The sequence below is a fragment of the Hyperoodon ampullatus genome (genome assembly GCF_949752795.1).
Source record: "Hyperoodon ampullatus genome assembly, chromosome: 12".
Lineage (NCBI taxonomy): Eukaryota > Metazoa > Chordata > Mammalia > Artiodactyla > Ziphiidae > Hyperoodon > Hyperoodon ampullatus.
The window spans coordinates 64376875-64397822 of record NC_136925.1 but is presented as its reverse complement, the minus strand read 5'-3'; the positions used below and the strand labels follow the sequence as shown (position 1 = coordinate 64397822).

At 38.2% G+C, this 20948-nt stretch overlaps 1 protein-coding gene across 5 annotated transcripts in view; it reads left to right on the top strand.

Annotated features, from left to right (window-relative positions):
- Positions 1-20948, top strand: part of NHSL1 (NHS like 1) — a gene marked incomplete at its 5' end in the record, with an annotated part of 243045 nt that overhangs the window by 170901 nt on the left and 51196 nt on the right. For 4 of the 5 annotated variants that reach the window (XM_079716116.1, XM_079716114.1, XM_079716117.1 and 1 more), the window contains one exon: positions 16564-16716. In XM_079716116.1, coding sequence (XP_079572242.1) covers positions 16564-16716 — 153 coding nt within the window. Of the gene's footprint in view, positions 1-13454; positions 13513-16563; positions 16717-20948 lie in introns of those variants that run through there. The other variant, XM_079716118.1, reaches the window with a different exon arrangement.

Below are 20948 nucleotides of genomic sequence, written 5' to 3'. Positions count from 1 at the left end.
TCACGTTGCCATTCAACATGTTTAGTTTGGGGTGCATTCTAAGTCAAATACAAGAAGCTATTTGTGGCATGCAGCAGCTGCGGAAAGAAGCGGCCGTGTTTTTTTGTGGGGGGGGGAGGGGAGTGTTGATGTTAAACAATATGAGTGAAGCTAGAAAGTTCAGAATATAGAGTTATCGTTGTTGATGAGTGGTTGTGATTGTATTGACAAGAGGGAGAGGAAGGCTACTACTGAGCAAAGAAGTGCATTTTATCCTATTTCAACATGGGGTGTCCTGCTGGAACTAGCTCTCCAGAGCTGCCCCGGGGATTATTTTGATAATGAACATAATACATTGTCTGGAGTCTGTGGCTGATTCCTCTATCCAGTGGGGTGCAGTTGGTGAGTATTTCTCTTCAGAAAGCAGTTAAAATAATTAAATTCTATTCAAGTGAAGCTGATTGTACATGAACATCAAGGCATGTATTGAAAAGTGCAATTATTTTAGGACCGCCCTTGATGGTCTAAATGTATACTTAAATACAGTTTGCTAATGAGAATTGATTGTGGCAGCTTCATTTGAACTTGTTTCTGTCATATAATGATGTGTGTGGATTGCTATGCACAAAGAGATAGGTGTTTCAGATGAGGTGATAAAAATGGATGAAGCTGAGTCTTCTGAGAGCTGCCATACAACTTGAGAGAGGTTTGGGAAAACTATTTGGCATTGTAAGAACTTAATCTGTTTTATTTTCTCCCCAGATTTCTTTTCTTTTTATTCTGGTTGAGGAAAACATTGATTGCCCATGTCTTCGTTACCAAATTCCTATAGTGATTTCTACTCCCTTGATCTTTTTTCTTTAGTGAAAAAGCACACACACACACAAAATAATCAGTGGACCAAATTATGAAATATTCACCCCTGTCTTTATATTTCCAAGCTTCGTAGTTTTGGCTGCATATTAAAAATAATGTTAGGCACATGAAGAAGACTGTTGATGTTAATCCGGCCTGATATTATTGTATTTGCAAGATGTGAAGAATTTCTTTTTTTTTGTTTTTTTTTCTGCTGTTTCAAACTGCCATGATGCCGATGCGGGGGACCTAAGCATATCAGTTTTTACAAAGCCAGTGGCCAGCTGTTACCTAGTATTAGCATTATTGTTTTGATTACGATTGATTTTTCTCAGATTCTGTGTGAGCCTAATTATGTGGGCTTTGCAATCACCATGCTTCCCGTCCCTTCCATTTGTGTCCAGATGTATCGTCTTCTAGTACCAGAGAACGCCCACAAGTGTGAAGACACTTCTGCAGCATCAGTTCAGAAATCTACATCGTGAAATCCTTGCTTTAGAAATATTAGGTTACGAGAATTAGGTTACTGAATATAAGTCTCTGTATACTAACCAATGTTTTTATTCTTGTCTCTTGCTGTCATTTGTTGTTTACTTATTTAAATGTTACCTCTCTGGATTGAAAAGAAAAATCCATGAAAGTATATGAAAACTTGAGTTTATAGGCAGGTTTTAGTTGTTTCAAAAGTCTGTGACTGCCTAACTTAAGTAAAAGTTCTGTACTCTCTAGATTGTCTGAATATCATTTTATGCCAGGCTGACCTTCCCTTGCTCCTGCTGTGACATCTCCAGCATAATTACAAAACCTTCCTAGCACTCATGCTTTATAAGGAGCTATGGTTTCTCTGAAGAATTCTGCTGCTGTTTATTCAGTGGCTTAGGACAATGTAAAATTTTTTTTATAAAACCTAACATGAATCATAAATGTTATCCTTACCTAGATCAACTTTTACCATTACTAGAAAACCAAATACAGTTGGAGACATTTAACTATAAGTATTGCTGTCAGTTCATCAGCAAACCAAAGCAGTCTGTCTTAATTTGTCTAATTATCATTTTGCATGTGAACCAGCTGGCCTCTTAACAAAAGCAGTTGATCACATCAGCTTATTAATCGTAGCCTTCATCTTAACCATATGTGAAACAATATAAGAAATCACAGGAAATAAAAAAAACTGAACAGCTCATGGAATTCTTCCCATTGCTTGTAAAATAAAAAGCTCAAGCGATTCTTTTCTCTAAATCTTCATACTTATTGATCATTAGTTGGGAAGAACTTAGGCAATGATAAATCTGATTTCCCCTTGTTCGTTTAAAATTATTTTTTGTATTTGTAGACAATATGGTTTCAGAATCATCTTCTCTCCAAATGGAAACATGCTCCTTTGGATTCCTTTGTTATAAGATTTTACCTTTTGGTTGTAAATTGATATGGACCTCTATTTTCTTGGTCCTAATTATTCACTTGTAGCTGCCCCCTTATTGAATCAGAAATGCTTTCTATAATTCAGAGGTGCTTCCTTAATCTGAGCTTGGTTGTAGATACTAGGGAGCTTATGAATATTCACAAATCTTCCTGGAGGTATGAGATCAACTTTGTCTAAATTGAGGCTCAAAAGGGGCACAGAGATTACAGAGTATGGTCTTTCTTTGGTGGAAGAAGTTGAGGACATTCTTTTGAGACATGACCATGAATATGGGTGTGTTAAACCAGAGCCCTTTTTTCCAAGCTTTTCTGTCAAGAGGCAGCAGGAGGAATCCTTTTACCAGTGTCTCATTGAGCGGACAGCGTCCCCCTGTAGGTGGCAACCTTCGACTTTATTTTGTCAGTTTTCCCCTGGTAGTCATGATTAGGAAGTATCCTTTGCTCTCAGTTTTTTTCTAGGTAGAAAATTCTTCTCAAGTGTAGATTCTTTACAGGTTTTGTAACACCATTAATCAAGCAGGTTCTTAATATTGTCCAATTTAAAAAGTAAAAGAGAGCCCAGAATATAAAGCACCTCAGCTAATCATATGACTCTCTTAAATTAGATTTCCAAGATCATCACATTATACTTTGGCTTTTCATTCCATGATGAGATTTTTTTTCTTCCCTGAAGATTTAGAAGAAAGGTTATGTTGATTTTTTTTCCTTTTCAAATTTAAAATTTTATTTCCCTTTAAATTATTTTTATTATAAAAGGATATAATTATGTTAAATTTAAATAGCCCAGAAAAAATATTCTTATTTCCAAGTGATTGAAAATTATTCTCTTCTCTAAGATGTGCTAGGCCTTTAATATGTATTCAGAAAATATGTTTTGAATGACAGTATTGGGGAAGGTAAAATGAGTTAACTTAATTGAACTAGTTGATATGTTGCTCTACCCATATACATGATTTCTCTCCTGAAATGAGCGATTATATACCTCATATAGGCTGAATAAAATGAATTAGATGAATCAGTGCACTCGTGGATGGATTAGGGCTATGCAACATGTGAAGAATAATTAGTCCAAGTATAAGAGGCTTTTACATGTAGTGATATTATTTGTTCTCTTTCTGCAAGACAGACATAGTTCACTTTGGAGGAAGTTATCCTTGAAGTAAAATGACATATATTTTTGAAATAGAAAGTTATGAAAGCTCTGTCAAGGAATGGTTCTGAAGGAAGGTAAATGCTTGAATTATAACTTAGAAAATGAATAGGGCATGCCAAGTGGATAGGTCAGGTATCCAGCATTCCCGGGGAAGAATAACAGGGTCACAGAGGGAGAAATGAGTGTGGATGGTTGGAGCCCTGCCCCATCAGCCCTCTGCAGTGAAGGCAGGGTAGCGTGGTGTATTGAAAACTGGAGCACAAGATGCAGAATGAGCTCAGCTGCTGGGTAGCTCTGTGATCTACTGCAGGTCACTTATTTTGTAAAAAAAAAAAAAAAAAAAAAAAAAAAAAAGAGTGGATTGGATGCTCTTTAGGGCTCTTTTCAGCTGTACCTTTCTAGGAGCCTGTGACATCTCCCCTTTCCAGTTTGCCCTTGCTGTATCCTTACCCACCAGTATTTCCAGTCTCAGGGCCCATTCCCTTCACAAAGCTCTCCCCCGTCTGCCCCACCTTATGTCCATCATGTCAGGACAGCCTCTGGATTGTCACATTCCCTACATTAGAGAGACGGTGCGTCCTTCCATCCCCGCAGGCATGGTTGAACTTTGAATGCTCAGTCAGCAGGGCTCCCTTTGTGTTTAGACTTTTGATGGGGGTTTCTTTTCTCCAAAGCATACTTTCCGTCTGCTTCGCCTTTCATTTGTTCAGCATTTGTCACATGAATATTGTGACTTGACTAAACTAGGCCCAGTGATAGCAGACGTTTTGAAATTGACCAAGCAGATGGTACCAATGGTTTTAGATTAAATTATTAACTAGGATCCACAGCAGAAGCCTTTAGCTTTAACACATGCAGAGTGAAGGGTATTTCCTAGCATCAGGATTAACTGGCAAAGTAGATGCCAGATCAAGTTCCTTCTAAAGAATTGATACATTATCATCTCTTAAGGTTTCCCTTTCTACCCCCAGCCACTCCCCCGACCAGATATTGATGAGAAGGGAGATTTCCATTTGTCTTGTTTTCAACATGCCATATGATTCATCATTAAAGATTAATTCAGAAGCAGAAGAAAGAAAAGACTATTGTACCAATGAAGTTCTAGAATATTAGTGATTTTTAATACACTTTTGTGAAATAACATGATTCATGGGACGGTTAAAATAATTCTTCATGGGCATCTGCCATCAGACACGTATTTGCATTCCAGGCCAGCATCTCTACAACCATGCATGCGTGTGTGTGTGTATGTTTAACATTATTATTTAACTGTTAAATGTGTAAGATTATACCCAGTGTATATTCAAATTTCCCCATTTGTCTAAAAGGCCTTTCTTTATAGCTGGTTTATCCAAAACTTGCATCCTATCCAGAATCATACATCTGGTTGTGATGTTCCTTAAATCTCTTTTAATCTGGCACATTCCCTTTATTGTTATTATTATTTAATTGATTTATTGGTGAGGCCAGACCAGCAAAATGTTCCACTTTTCAGTTTGAGTGATTGTTTTTGTTTTTTTTCCTCTAGCTCTAAGTCTTGTATTTCCTGTAAAATGGAAAAATTTAACTTGTCAAAAATGTTTAACTCGAATTTACCATGGGTGATGTTTATATTACTTGGTATTTCATCACGTCAGGGCCCACATAATATCGGTTGTCCCAGTAGCGTCTGCTGGATTAAGGAGACTGCCGGCTGATCCTTCCATTGTGCTATTGCTCTAATAGTCTTCTTAGATGGCAGCTCTTCAGTAATGGCATTTAAAACTGACAAATAAATCAAAGAAGAAGTTTTAAATGTTTAATATCTTAGACTAAAGAGATGAAGAGTAGTAATTTGTAAGAAAAATGCCTGATGTGAAAAGTAAGAGATTGATTCTTTTTTTTTTATTTATTTAATTTTTGGCTCATTGGGTCTTCATTGCTGCACGCAGGTTTTCTGGCTTTCTCTAGTTGTGGCGAGCAGGGGGCTCGCCTTTGTTGTGGTGAGCAGGCTTCTCAATGCAGTGGCTAAGAGATCGATTCTTTAGCCAACAACTGGCGAACTCATCTTTCAGTTTTTAATCAATTAAGTGCCAAACAGCAAGAACCTATGGTGAATTCAATTTGTCTTGAATAATATAAAGTATATTTTTCCATCTGCTGTATCAAATACTTAAGGCTATTTTTTAATATCATAAATTACAATTGTATTAACAAATGAATTTGTGGATTTTTTAAAAATCCCTTAATTGTGAAATTTTGTCTATCTGAAATTCAACTTTATCTGGACATGCTGTATTTTATTTGGCAGTCCTGTTTTTAAAATTTACTCTCTTATGTGTACATTTATTGATTGTATTAATTCATCTGCCTGTTATTAATTTGCTTTGCAGCTTCAATAATGATTGCCATTTTCGTAGATAAGAATTATAGACTGTATATAATTTCTCTCAATATGCAAGTATTTATAAAAACATGAAACATAATCCTCCCAAAAGTTAAAGTTATGGGAAGACTTTGTTCCTTAATAAACCGAAGCTAGGCCTAAGCTTTCTGTAAGTCTATCTATTATTAAAACATTGTTATGAACGTTTATTAAGGAGATTATGTTGCTAGTTAATTTTTATAAATTTCTAAAATCTCTTACTACTAAGTGTGTACATTTTATTTTATAGACCTGTGGCCTTGCATAGGATGCTTTCTGCTATGATGTTTTCCAATCCAACGAGTCCGAAAAGCACAAGAATGAATGGGTGTGTCTATGGATTTAAACGTTGTATTTCAAGTATTTTAACTATGCATAAAGATAATCAGTACACCTAAATTAACTTAGTCATGTACAGTCTTCTATTTCAGATGTTAAGCTTGATTTTTAAAAATAGCATAAAACACATCAGTAGTCAGTAAAAGCACCATTTATAGGTAAGGTTAGGCTGAGAAATTTTCTATTTTCAAGAGCTAAATTCCTTTGAGACATGCTTAAATTATCATTTAGAATCTGGAGCTCTGACCAGAACTCCATTACATCTGACTTTTCTTTCCCTTCCCTCCCCTTCCCCACTTAGATGACCACGGTGATCTTTGTTGATTATACAGTCCATTTTCAATTGATCTACGACTCAAATTTTATGTAATTCAAAATGTGTGTATATATTATATGGCATAATCATGCCTTGTTTCTACTTGTAACTCCTGTTTAGTATTTGAAAATGTTTCTTTTTACAGAATACCTTTAAACAAAGTTTGTGAAAGTTTTCGATTCAAACTAAAGACTTTTAATGCCCTAACTATATTTAATGCCTGAAGATTTGTGTAAATGGGGAGGGGAAAGGGAAGAATTCAAGGGGGCTGGAGGCCTCTCTATGAGTCCTTAGACAGCTCTGCACTTACGCTTGTAGGTTTACACCTGTAATCTTTTGTCGTTACTAAAAAGAATAAGGGTATATTTTAAGGTTTACTGCAAATGAAAGCATGAGTGGTAACAGGGTCATTTATTAATAGCTACGGTCTAATTTTTAAATTTTTATATGTCAAGTATATAATGGTTCCTGAAACATAATACACACTGTCAAAGGCAGGCTGCTAAGACCAAGGATGTTGTGGAAAAACAACCCTGCGTGAGAATTGGTTCTGACCTCCTCACCACTGGCGTGATTTGCTGCCACTGGGTCCCCACCTTCTCTCCCTCCCTCCAGTCAAGCCCATTTAAGCCCCTCAAACACACTCTTCACCTACACTAGTGATGTCTTACAATGTCACGCTGGCCATACAACTTCCTCTCTTAAACTCCTTCAGTGACTCCCTAGCCCACCAACTGAATTCCACCCCTTAGGACAAGCAAGGCCCTTCAGGGTCAGGCCCCAGCCTCTCTCTCCACCTTTGTCTGCGTCACTCTCCCATAAGCTTACACCGAAGCATTTGCAGATCTCCGGGTGTCCCAGGACTGGGCTTCACCTAGAAGTTCCCTCTTCGCCTCTGTTCCCTAACAGCTGTTTGTCTGTTTTCTACTGAAAGTTTTATGGTTTCTTACATTCAAGTCTTTTATCCATTTTGAGTTGGTTTTTGTGTGTGATGTGAGATAGTGGTCTACTTTCATTGTTTCGCATGTGGCGCTCTAGTTTTCCCAACACCATTAAGGGCCCGTCAACAGATGAATGGATAAAGTAGATGTGGTGTGTATGTATACACACACACACACACACACACACACAATGGAATACTACTACTAAGTCATACAAAAAGATGAAATCTTGCCATTGGCCACAACATGGATGGACCTTGAAGGTATCATGCTATGTGAAATAAGTCAGATGGAGAAAGACAAATACCATATGATTTCAGTCATATGTGGAATCTAAATAAATAAAATAAACAAACCAAACAAAAACAAACGCGGATAAAGAGACCAGAGCAGTGGTTACCAGAAGGGATGGGGGTGGGAGGAGGGAAAAATGGATAAAGGGGGTCAACTGTATGGTGACAGAGGGAAACTGAACTCTTGGTGGTGAGCAGGCTGAAGTTCGGACAGAAGTTTAAAAATAATGTTGTGGGCTTCCCTGGTGGCTCAGTGGTTGAGAGTCCGCCTGCCGATGCAGGGGACAAGGGTTCATGCCCTGGTCCGGGAAGATCCCACATGCCGCGGAGCAACTGGGCCCGTGAGCCATGGCCGCTGAGCCTGTGTGTCCGGAGCCTGTGCTCCTCAACGGAGAGGCCACAACAGTGAGAGGCCCGCGTACCACAAAAAAAAAAAAAAAAAAAAAAAATGTACACATAAAACCTATGTAATGCTACAAAGCAATTTTTTTAAAAAGCTTAAGCGGCTACCAATAACTAAAATATGTTTGGGTTTGCTTGAATTCTTCTCTAGGGAGCAATACTGTGGCAGCGTTTTCTGACCTAATACCTCAAATTATGACACAGGATCTAAAGCTAAATGCATTAACTTTCAAACACAAATAAAAAACTAATTTATAAAAAATAAATTTAAAATAAGTGAGCTACATACCCTTTGTCATCTTTCCAGTAAACATCATGATCTTATCTCTCTCGCTATACTTATTCACTGTTTTATTATTTTTATCTGTTTGGGTGTGGTCACTGACTTTCGTAGGAAGTTCCTCCCCACTGGACTATGAACTTCCTAAGAAAGTCAGTGACCATGTTGGATTTACTTTTAACCTGGATGCCTAACACAAGGCAGCTAATAAGTGCTCGATGTAAAATTGCTGACTGGTGGAACATAAATGCATATTCACAGTTAAAATTTTTAGAATATGTGTTACTTTGCAAAATATTCCTCTGACTCTTTGCTGGTATGTTATATACCCGCTCCTGGGAAGTAATCAGATAACTGTAGAAATAATCGGATGATTCCTAGAAGAAAAAATTTAAATGTTGGTTAAAAATAAGATTTCATTTCAGTGAAAGATTAAGCAGAAATGTTGGACTTTTATGAATAAGGATGCCAATATTTATACAATAGTAGTGGTAATGGAATTCCAAAATTCTGGACCAGGATAAGCCGCCAGGATTATCCAAGTGATATTAGAGCATATTTTCCTTTGTAATATTTGTCAGTCTTTTTAGAGAATAATGATTTACTCTTAAATATTTTAATTTATAGGTTCTAATAAGGACTTTTGTGTAAGATACATTAACTTGAATGTACTAACTGAAGACTTCTACTCTTAAAATATTTTTATTAGTTATGGGCTCTAATAAAGACTTTGGTGTAAGATATATTAACTTGAATGTAGTAATTAAAGATATCTTTGCAAAACTTAATTGCACTAATGAAAGAGGGCTCAGGACACCCAGATTCTCATCTTAGCTCTGACATGCATCAGCGTCTAGATCTCAGTTTTCTCATTTTTAACTGGAGTTTAAATGTACCTGTCTGGTTCACTGAAAAATTGACTGTCAGCCCTAATAGAAATGAGAAAGTTCTTGATAAGTAGCTAATTTAAGTAAACTGGCTTAAATTAGATGTTCAGCTTGAGATAATGTGAGATTCGAGTAGAGGTTAGTAAGATGGAACTGGAGGACAGACCAGTGAAAGACAGCAGACGGAGGTAAAGACCGAGCGGGGTGTTTAAAGGCAGAAGCTTCATCCAGAGGTCAGCACCTTTCTCTAAAGGTCCAGAGAGTAAATATGTTCAGCTTTGCAGGGCATATAGCCTTTGACGCAACTACTCAGCTCTGCAGTTGTGTGCAGCCTGAGAGGAGCGTAGACAGTAGATGAATGCATGGGCGTAGTGGTGTTCCATCACAACTTGATTATCGGACACTGAAATTTGAGTCTCATATAATTTCACATGTCATGAAGTATTATTCTTTTAGTTTTTTTCAACCATTTATAAAAGGACCAGCTGGATTTGACCCAAGGGCCATAATTTGTTGACTCCTGCCTCACACCAGCAAAATCATTAAGGTTTCAAGGGGGAATAAGTGGATAGCATAGGACGGAAGTATAACAACTGGCTCGTGGAAGCTTGTTAAGAGTTTGTCAGAATCCAGAGAAGGAGCAATCAAATGTAGGAAAGGAGCTAGTGGTTTGCAGTGTTGATGAAGAATAGTGCCGGAACTGGGTCATTAGCCGTATATGATTAAAAAGATTAAAAAGATAACTAGATTAAAAAGAGAACTAGAAAGATGCGGAGAGAGAAAAAGACCATTGGTACTGGTTAGAAGTTCATGGTGACCACTGAGAATTTTTTTAAATGGTGAGTAGTAGAATTTTAGGCAGGGGGAAAGATAATTTGTGCATCAAAACTGGAAGTGATAGGTTTAGAGCAATCATTCATGCAGCTGGCAGTTTAACTCTGCAGCAAGTAGAAAGACAACCATGAGGTTGTGAAGGTGATTTCCATTCACAGTAAAGGGCATTACTGTCCCTTTATTAAGCTTAAGGCTGCTTAGCTGTCTCTTCAGATATTATTCATGTCTCTAACAAATACTTATATATGCTTAACACATACCAGGGACTGATCCAAGGACCTTGTCAATAATAACTCTTGAAATTCTCATAATAACCTTGTAATGTAGTGTTATTACCTCCATGTTACAGATGAGAAAACCAAGGTATGGAGAGGTCACTTCTCTAGTAAGTGGCCAGTACCCTGGGTGACATGGCTCCAGAGCTGAGCTCTTCACTCCTTTGCTATGCTGTCAAGTCTTCCACGTCCGGGATACTAGAACTTTTTTAAAAAATTGTTGCTACTGGTATAGAGCTAAAGTTAGAATAAGAAGTGCCATGGATTTATGTATTTTCCATTTAATGTGTAAATGGAACCATTGAAAAATACTAGACACTTTCGTAAAACCATGGCTCTTCAATAAACTGTGACATCCAGGCAAATGCAAATTATAAGATGAAAACACTTCCTCGTTCTCATGCTTTTTTGCAGGATGTAAAGTACGAGATGAGAAAATCATTGGGGAAATCTTTAGAATTAAAAAGCTCTTTCCAAACACGACTTATTATGTAACACAATAAATACCATAATTTATGTGGTTCCTTCCTGAAGCTCTGGACTTAGGAGGTTACGAGGCAGTGCGGAATAACGCATAGAGGACAGTGTGCCCCCTGTGCGCCCCGGGAAGTGGAGTGGAAGCCTGCTTTCTACCCCTAGACTCACCACTGACTGCTGTGTAACCAGATAATGCCATTATCTTTACACAACTCAGGCCACTTTATATCAGGTTTAATTGAATGAGAAAGGAAATTACTCCATGCGTGACTCTTACCGGAGTTCATTTTCTTAGAGCACTTCTCTGACTAGTCCTAATGTCTCACTACCAATAAACATATCTCCCTCTTTAAAATGAGAGCCGGTGGGATTCACTGGATAGATTCTTATTTTATTGCCATTGCCTCCTTCAAGGTTTTACTCAGATCTCACTTTTTCAAGCTCTACCCTGACTCCTGTTTAATACTACAACTTGGCCACCTCCCCTCTTCCCAAGCCCCTTTTATCCTATTCAACTTTTTCCTTTGTCCATTCCACTTACCACCTTCTAATATACCATATAATTGTGGTTTACTGTCAAGTAATGTAAGCTCCAAGAGGGATCTCAAATGAGTGGCCCTTAGTATGTGCTCAATATTTATCTTTTAATGAATGAATCAATGTTCAGTGCCATTGTTGTATACATGAAAGGCGATATGCTCTTTCCAGTTGGAAGTTTGCATGGGGACATTCAACCTCGGAAACTTGTTGGTTGTGAACTGAATGGGAGTGCTTCCTGCCAGAACCCTTACTACCTGTCTGAGTGCAGTGAGCTGAGAGGCAGCTCTTGAAGCCGGGCCAGGTTGTCATTCTTGCTTATAAGTGTGTTTTCCTAAGGGAGACTTTGCACACTCGTTTCAGGCAGCTTACACTCACAGTAGTTTGTCATTTGCCATCTGGCCATGTGGTTACTTTAAATAAAGCTATGTATGGGATGAAAGAACACAAATTGCACATACATGTTATCACAAATCTGTGATAATCAGGGAAAAAACAAATCTGTGATAATATGTATGGTGATAGGATAATATGTGTGTTTTGGTTTTTGTTTGTTTGCTTTGCTTTTGTTGTTGTTTAAAAAATAAGATTGGGGGGAAAATGATTTGAGGAGGAATCATTCCAAAATTTTCCCAGAGGGAGCCCCTTATATAAATTTTATTCTTTGACTAAGAGCTTTTGTTATAAACTAAATGTTTTGAATTAGTGGGTTATTACATTTTTCCATTCAGTTGTAAGTCTGGCCCAAAGCTATGAAATAAGAGGTTGTCTAACGTGCCTCAAAAACTGTTTTGCCATGAAGTGGAACTGGGGAGAGATGTGAGGAACATTCTTTTCCTTTGTCTCTTTTCATAATATTTTCTTATTTGTGTTCTTTTCCTTTTTGTTCCTGTCCCTTTACCCCAGAGTGTATTTTTTACAGTGTCTGCTTGTACCACGTTTCGGATTCTTCTCTGTTTGTGTTTCCCCAGTTCTCTGTGGCTAATTGCAAATGGGCAAAAGAACCAGAACTCAGTACAGTACATTCAAGTTAAAGAGAAACTCAAATAATGATTGTTAGAAATTATTCCTCTTCTCTCCCGTGGGTGGTGTTTGATGTGGAATTTTAAAAACCTGGCTTAGATGATAATTAAATTTAAAATACAGATTTAAATGATTAGGGTACTATATCATCTAATTTCTCCTTTGGAATGGGAGAAGTTGAGGGGTTTTTTTGTGGGGTGAGGTGGGAGAGTTGCGGCAGCTAGATGCAAACAGGATCACCCTTTGGAACAATGACAACGCTATGCTCACACTGGCAAGAAAAAAAAAAAGAAACTGGGTGAGAAGACAGGGCGTACTAAATTGCACGAAAATGCAACCAAGTCCTCATTTACAGCTCCATGGAGATTCTATTGTAAAGTTTTACTGCTTCTTTGCAAACATTCCTTTGGTGTGGGAGGCTGAGCCTGGGGGCATGGTTGGGGAAACAATAGTCTGGCTCTTTTTTCCCCCCCCCCGGAATCAGTTCAAATGCCTGACTTAACTAGGGAGTCAAAGAATCAACAGACTGGCTCTAAGACTTGGCGGCTCCAGTAAAAAGATCTGGATGTTCACAGTGGCCCAGTGAAAATGGGGAACACATTTACTTCACCTCAACTTCCTTAAGGAGAATCTGCACTGTTTTTGTGGAATCCAGAGAGGAGAAACTTCTGATCTATTGGAGAGAAAACTGAATAATTGAGCACCAAGGCAGAAAGACTGATGTGGCTATCATGCAAATAAGAACTGTGATTGGCTTTCTCTTTCTTTCTGTACACGTTGTCACTGGCCGCTCTCAGCCTTAAAGATTAGGTTTCAGTGGGAGCGTTTCAGGTTCAAGGACTGTTAATGGTTTGTAACTGTCTGACAATAAGCTCAACCTCAAAGTTACATCACCCCGGGCAGATGTCTAAGGATTCAAGGCCAGAGGAAGAAAGTTCGAGATCTGGAGCAGAAGGATGCCGCTTGCCACCTGCTTGCTGCACTGAGCTTTTAATGTGATTCAAATTTCTAAGCCCTATGTAGACATCCTGGAAATGGTGGTCTTTATTAATACAAAGATCAAGTCTTTAATTAAACTTTTTAGGAAGAAAAGTAAGTAGTTTCTTTTCTCCCCCACTACATGCGAGTGTGTGTGTATGTGTGTGTGTGTTATGTACTACTTCATCCTTTCGAGTGACGGAATTAAGAGTGTGAAACAGCATAATTGGCATGAGCTAAACTCCATTCTATACCAAGTTGTTCAAACACCTCAGACTTTTGTAACTCTAGGGCAGAATTCTGTGATTTTTTTTTTAGCATGTCTTATTTATTTATGGTTGGGGTTTTAGGTGAATTCATTTCTGCTTCTCAAAGGAAGTCCTTTGAAGAAGGGGGGGGGAAAAACCCCTTGTATTTACTTTTTGTCTTCCTTGATGTACAGTGTATGGTTTTTTGATTCTTTGGCTAAATATATGAGGAGCCTCTGTGTAATGTATCACATGTTTTTGGTGGGGATGATCCTCTAAAACTCCCTGGCACTCTGTCAGGTATTTAAGAGCTCAAGGACAGGCTCTGTCTAGACTGATCAGTCATTGTAAAGTGCACAGCTTTTGTGATGTGGCTTCATTGTATTCTTACCAACTGGTTTAAATTTCTTTAATCCAGGCGCTTCTTCATTCTTTGGAAAGTATACTTTTTATAAATGCATGGTTCTGTTTTTACATAGTTGTTGGTTTATTTTATTTTACTTTAGTTTTTGGACCAGTGGATTTAAACTGGATAAATGTGCCATGGGCAGGAGCACTGGTAAGAGAAACTTTGGAGAAAGCAAAAGAACAGCCCTTGGGGCTCGTTTCTACAGCTTCCCTGATTGAAGGCTGTCTTTGGATGGACTGATTAAAGTCTGCCCTGGCAAGAGTGAGATACACCAGGGGAGAGACAACTGTTCTTTCTTAGGAGCCAGTTTGGTAGCTGTGTGGTGGGGCTGATGGTGTGATGACACAGACACTATTACTTGGATTTGATTTGTAATTGGCGAATAGGAAGAGTTTCAATTTTCAGTATTTTCTAACTATGAAGTATGGTAATTCAGTCTTTCAAATAAATAGACATTAGCACAAAACATTGTAATTAACTGTGGCTACTCTTTGGGGGACATATGGTGAGTCCCACCCTGCGCAAGATTCTCAGATACATAACTAAGAGCTAAATCGGGTCTCTGTGGATTTTATAGATTAAGTTTGATAGTTCTGTGCACCATGCAAAACATTTGTTCCACGGAGGTTATGTGAAATGCCAGGTGCCTAGTTTACATGCTGCTTTTAGCAAACATTAAAAGCAGAAAGCACACAGGACATTTCTGTTTTTAACTTGATGTCTAGTTCTCAATGTTTATTTTCCCATTTAGCAATTTATGGAGAAAGTGGGATGGTTTTAAAAAACATTTTGTCCAGTTTTATTGAGATATAATTGACATATAGCACTGTGTACGTTTAAGGTATATAGCATAATGATTTGACTTGCATACATCATGAAATGATTTTCACAGTAAGTTTAGTGAACATTCATCATCTCATATAGTTACAAAAGAAAAAGAAAAAAAATTTTTCTTTGTGATGAGAATTCTGAAGATATACTCTCTTAACAACTTTTATATAGAACACAGCAGTGTTACTTGTGTTCATCATGTTGCATATCACGTCCCTAGTACTAATTTATCTTACAACTGGAGAAGGTGGGATGATTTAGGAAATGAATTATTTAAAGCCTGGCTTGTAGAATTCAGTAGCTGTAGAGAAGATGGTATATGGGGTGAGCGCTGACCATGGTATATGTGGTGGCTTATGTTCCCAGGGGCACTGAGAAAGGCCAAGTTCCTCTTCAGTGATGGTTGAAAAGTCAGGAGCTACCTTCAAGTAATTGCACTGCTCTCCCCACAGCCATTATTTACATGAGTTATTTCATAAGCTAAGACTTTACATATATTAGTTCATTTGATCTGTTTAATGGCTGTAATAGCTGTACTGTAAGGTACATTGAGTTAATTTTAAACATGTTCAAATAGAAAGGTTCAATAGTTCATGCACGCCTGTTGATTTTATTTTGAGAGTCTACTTTATGGTCTCATTTCCAGGGACATAGTACGTTGTAGAAACAAGTACGCCCAGCGTGCCCTGTGTGGCATAGTTCAGAGGTAGGGGAAGACTCGCCCCTGACTCACAATTGTCGTATCTGCTGGTTTCACAGGGGTTAGGCTTGTCACCCTCAGTAACTGCCTCAGCACAGGGTCCTTCTCAAACTTCTTTAGTCTCTTCTACACCTGGCTTATGGCAGCAGTTATATAGAGAGTATTTAAAAAATTGTTGTTGAATATTTATGGTGCTGTCAGCTTCATGTTGGGATCCATTGGTACCCTATTTAGATTGTGTTGTCAGGAAAAAATGAAATGCGTAGACAAAGCGATCCCAGTCCCTAGAAGGATAAAGGAAAATTGTCATAGAGATTTAGCCTGCCTATCATTTCCCCCTCTGACGTCCTCAATCTCTTTTGTGTTGGAAAAATTCAATTGAATTGGATTATATTGGGAAAAGTCAATTGCATTGGAATTTCTAAAAACATTGGAATATAAAAGTATTCCATGAAAGCAAGAAATACAGAGAAAATTTTGTAGCACAAATGGATTTCTAATTAGATATGCTATTTAAATGTATTGCCTTGAATGTTTATGATTAGTTTTGTAAAAATTCAATTGAGTTTATAACAGTGATGTTTTAAAAATAATGCCTTAGAGGTGAAAGAAAGAATTTTCTTAGGAGAAAATTTGTTTTCTGTCTTGACAATCTAACATTTACTAAAGCAGTGACATAGTACAATTGACTATTATTTGTCATGGCGGAGTTCAGCAGGAGTTGGAGGTCTTCATTGATTTTGTTAATCATTTTCTAACATTGGAGTAGAGGGAGGACCTGAAAAGCTGGGAAACAATTAACTGAACAAACACGAAACACAGTGGCAAGGACCCCTGGGATCTGAGATTGAATCTTATTCAAAATTTGTTCCATTTTTCCCTTGCTGGCCCTTACCTATGGATGTGTTAGGTACCAAGAACCCCCCTTGATGTAACACATTTAAGTTGACCTCTGAATGTGTTCTTTCTTTCTACAGCTGTGTCCAACCTAGATGAGGAGAGTCGGTGGACAGTCCACTACACTGCTCCATGGCACCAGCAGGAGAATGTGTTCCTTCCCACCACAAGACCCCCCTGCGTAGAGGACCTGCACCGCCAAGCCAAGCTCAACCTCAAATCAGTATTGAGGGGTAAGATGGTGCCCTGCAAGCTTGCTGTTCTTGGATTATTGACTGTTAGAATTGAAAGCATAGATTTGGTTGCTATTTATAATGAATGGATAGTATGCTGTGTCTTTATAAAATATCATAAATACACACAACCTAATACATGCCTAATATGTTCTGGTCTCTGAAAGCTGCCAATTTACAGATATGCAAATCTGTCCTTAAAGAGCCTGCTCCATGTTAGAACCCTCTGGCACGTCTCAACCACTAGTACCAATTTAATCCAAATAAACACCTGCTGATGTGGGAACTTTTGCCACTGCCTTTTTAAGACTATTGTAAGTATTCCAAGCAAATTGTTAAAGCTAGTACTTTGTAATGGTTTGTTCAGTTAGTTCAAGTTGGGTGGAAAGGGGACCTAAATATAGACTGTGAAGGAGTGCAGAGTGGTTTGATTTATCAGAACTTGGGCAGCACCCAACGGGGCTCCTTTAAGCCCAGGTGGGCAGAGTGCACTGCGGCCAGTAGGAAATCCAGGAAGAGTGTACACCTGTATCTAGTTTAAAATTCTCATTTTTACCTCAGCTTGTTGCTGATGTTAAGAAGAGTTTATGCATGGTACAAAGAAGGCATCCTAAAAGTGATAAAGGAGGGAGGAGCTTCTTTAAAAGAGGAAGAAGTGACTTTTAAGGTTCAGAGGCTTCCTCTGAAAACAACAAACCCGCATTCTTATCCTACCAGACTCTGCTTCTACCAGTTTTCTCCTATGTGCTGTTTGGGATCTAACTATACTAAAAAAGTACTTGTTGCTTATCTGAACTTTAATTTAACCAGGCATCCTATATTTTATCTAATTGTGAAAGACTTACATCTAAGAAATACTGTTATTGATTCAAGAAAAACCCAGCATGAGGACCGCTGTAATTTTTATGCTAGTTTTTACTTGTGTATCAGTCATTTATTAAGTAATTCATATATTAATGTACTGTTACTATAACTACTGTGGTTACTAGCTAACATTTATTAAACATTCAACTCTATACCAAGTATTGCTCTAAACCACTGCACATATTATCTCTTAATCCTCACAATAATCTACAAACCATTACTGTGCCAGTTTTACAGATGACAACATAGAGACACAAAGATTAGAAACTTGCCTAAGATCTCAAAGTTAGTGGCAAAAGCAAGATTTCACCTTGGACAGTCTCAGGCTCTAGAGCCCATATTCTTAAGTGCTGCCTTTAACAACCTTTTGTTTGAAACCTGTTATTCTGGCAGAAATGCAGAATACACAGACAGGGTCTCAGCCCTCGAGGAATTTATACTTATATCCAGAGTGCAAATCACAATGTGGAAAATACTCGAGAGGTGCCAAAAATGGCTGTATTGTAATTAAAGAAAGCAGATAATCTCTGCTTAGAGAGAGAAGGAATAGCTGTCAATAGACTCAGAATAGATGTGGTATTCTGAGCAGAACTATACAAACATTTTCGATCATGGCCCTATTTTTTCTTCCTTTAATCTTTTATAACGCTTCAGTTATCCCATATGTATCTTGCAGTCTTATGTATCTTGTATCTTACAGTCTTGGCATTGGACTCTCCAGCAATGAGGACATTATTGGGCTCCCTTTTTCATTTAGACTGAATACCCTGTATATGTAGTGACTACACGCTTAAATAAGAATCACATTAGTTGGGCTCTTCCGTATGGCCTTGGAGTTGTACTTTGACCTTTGTTTACTTCATGAGGTGCCTAAATCCAACCACAATTTCTTCTAGATCCCTTCAGTTCCTAGTGATTTGTCTTTAGTAAATTTTGACAAAGAGCTTCTCTACGTAGAGCTCACCTTCCTCCACCAAAGAATTAAGAAGAAGATTAAATGGCACGGTTCCCAGGACAAACCCCTGAGGGAGTGCCATTGTTAACATTTCTCTTTGTTGCTCTGAAGACAGAACACTGCATGGTCTGGCTTGTAGAGAATGCTTTCTCAAAGGTATATGTGAGTTTGAATATTCAGGCCCAGTGGTTTTTTGATCACCCTCCAGGAAATTGTGCTTCACTGCCTCTTTCATGTATTTTCAAGTACCAGATCAGAGCTTCTCTTTTCTGCCCTTAGAACACTGAGCATCTGTATATAGATTTTTCTGATTTTATTTTCTTTTGGACTGTTCAACAAATACCTATGAAATATCATCACCACTGGTTTTGCCTACACTTAGATTTTATTTTGAAAAGGTAAATGCTTCAGTGATTGCTTAAATGCCCTAAAATTGTTCATCGAAGGGATTTACTATTAATAAAATTAATAAGTTTGGGAAATTCTTAGAGCTCAACTTTTAAATCTGGATTTAAATGCACCTTAAGAGATTTCAGATAACTGATAACTTGAAGAATAGTGGTTGAGAAAGATGAAATGAGAAAGAACGTCTGAGTTCTTTTGTTCTTCATTTATTTACTTTTAGTCACATGTACAGAAACTTCACATACCACTTCCCCTACATCATGTTAGCAACTCGAAATAAACACAGCATGAGTGCAGAGTATTTATTGCCTCATTATCAGTGAAGATTAAAAAGAAAAAATCCAGTCCCTTACTATATGGCAACTATTGAAGTATGATGTTATATAAGATTATCAGTCTAAGTTAATTTGACCTCAACAGCCTTTGCTTAAAAATATAGAAAGGTAGGTCACTATTCACAATGATCATTCTAATATTTTGTTCCTCCTTTTAGTCTTACTGTGACTTTGTCCACTGTTTTAAGGAAGGAATACTATCGTTTAATGTTAAACAGGTTGGTGCTTTTTCTTAATCATTAAGTGCTCATTGTCTGAGCTGTTCTGTCAGTTTTTGTGGGGCGCTCAGCTCCCCTCCTGAGGACCATAAAATACAGAGGGAAATGATACAGTGAGTACTAATAAGTTAATAACTAAGTGTTGTAAACATTTGCTTATGTTAAAGTAATGCACAAATGCTTACTGGTCAGTAGAGTGGTTGAGGAAGGGACAGGTTTATTGAAAATGCTTCTACGAAAAAGCTAAGCTTGAGTTAGTACATAAAGGTAGATAATAGACACTACTTAATACATATTTAAGAATCAATTCTGTGCTATGCCAGGAGTTTTTAAATGAAGAGACAAAAGGTCGTGGGTGTCCAGCTTTAAAGAGCTGAGCTTGCTGTCTGGTGTCAAGACTGAAGTAAACAGACAGTAGTGTAATGGAGATGGGCGTGAGGTAGGCTGGGCATATAGGGGAGAGCTTGGTCAGCCAGAACAGCACTGGGAGACCAGCACTCTCCCATTCCCCCACTGCGGAGGAGATGGGCTTTCCTGGTGCGTCACACAGCATGTGGAGTGCCTGCAGCAGGTGGTTTCCATTCCGGTCCAAATAAAGCAGAGATCTTTTGTGTTTGTTGTTGGGGGCTAGTCTCTGGAGAACTTGATAGAATTTAGTGACCATGCTCTTGGATCAAATGATTTGGTTTTGTTGATTTATTTAGTTACTAGAGATTTAGGTAATGACTTATTGCTAACAACAATACAAACGTGTACCCATTTGTTTTTGGTTTTTTATTTTTGGCTGTGTTGGGTCTTTGTTGCTGTGCGTGGGCTTTCTCTAGTTGTGGCGAGCGGGGACTACTCTTCGTTGCAGTGCGCCGGCTTCTCATTGCAGTGGCTTCTCTTGTTGCAAAGCATGGGCTCTAGGCGTGTGGGCTTCGGTAGTTGTGGCACACGGGCTCAGTAGTTGTGGCTCGCAGGCTCTAGAGCGCAGGCTCAGTAGTTGTGGTGCACAGGCTTAATTGCTCCGCGGCATGTGGGATCTTCCCGGACCAGGGATTGAACCCGTGTTCCCTGCAGTGGCAGGCAGATTCCCAACCACTGCACCACCAGGGAAGTCCGTACCCATATTTTAAGAGTATTTTGATATTTGGGTAAACAGGACATCTGGCTAGTAATGAATAGTGAATTTTACTGAATTTCCAGAAGAATTCTTCCCTTTTAATTTCCATAGTTATTTGAACCCTTCATGAACTTCATCAGAGTTAGTTGTGATGGTCAGTAACCTTTATCTATCTAAATTTTTATCTAGGTAGTTTTTATATATATTGAAGGGGCCACAGTTCAGTGGGAAAAGGGGAATTGAGGGATGTGGTGGGCTCGCTCAGACTCAGTGAAAGTTTCAGATTTTATTTCTTCACAACCTGTAGGCCTCATTTGACAGTTTTAAGATTATTAAAGGCTGAAACATGT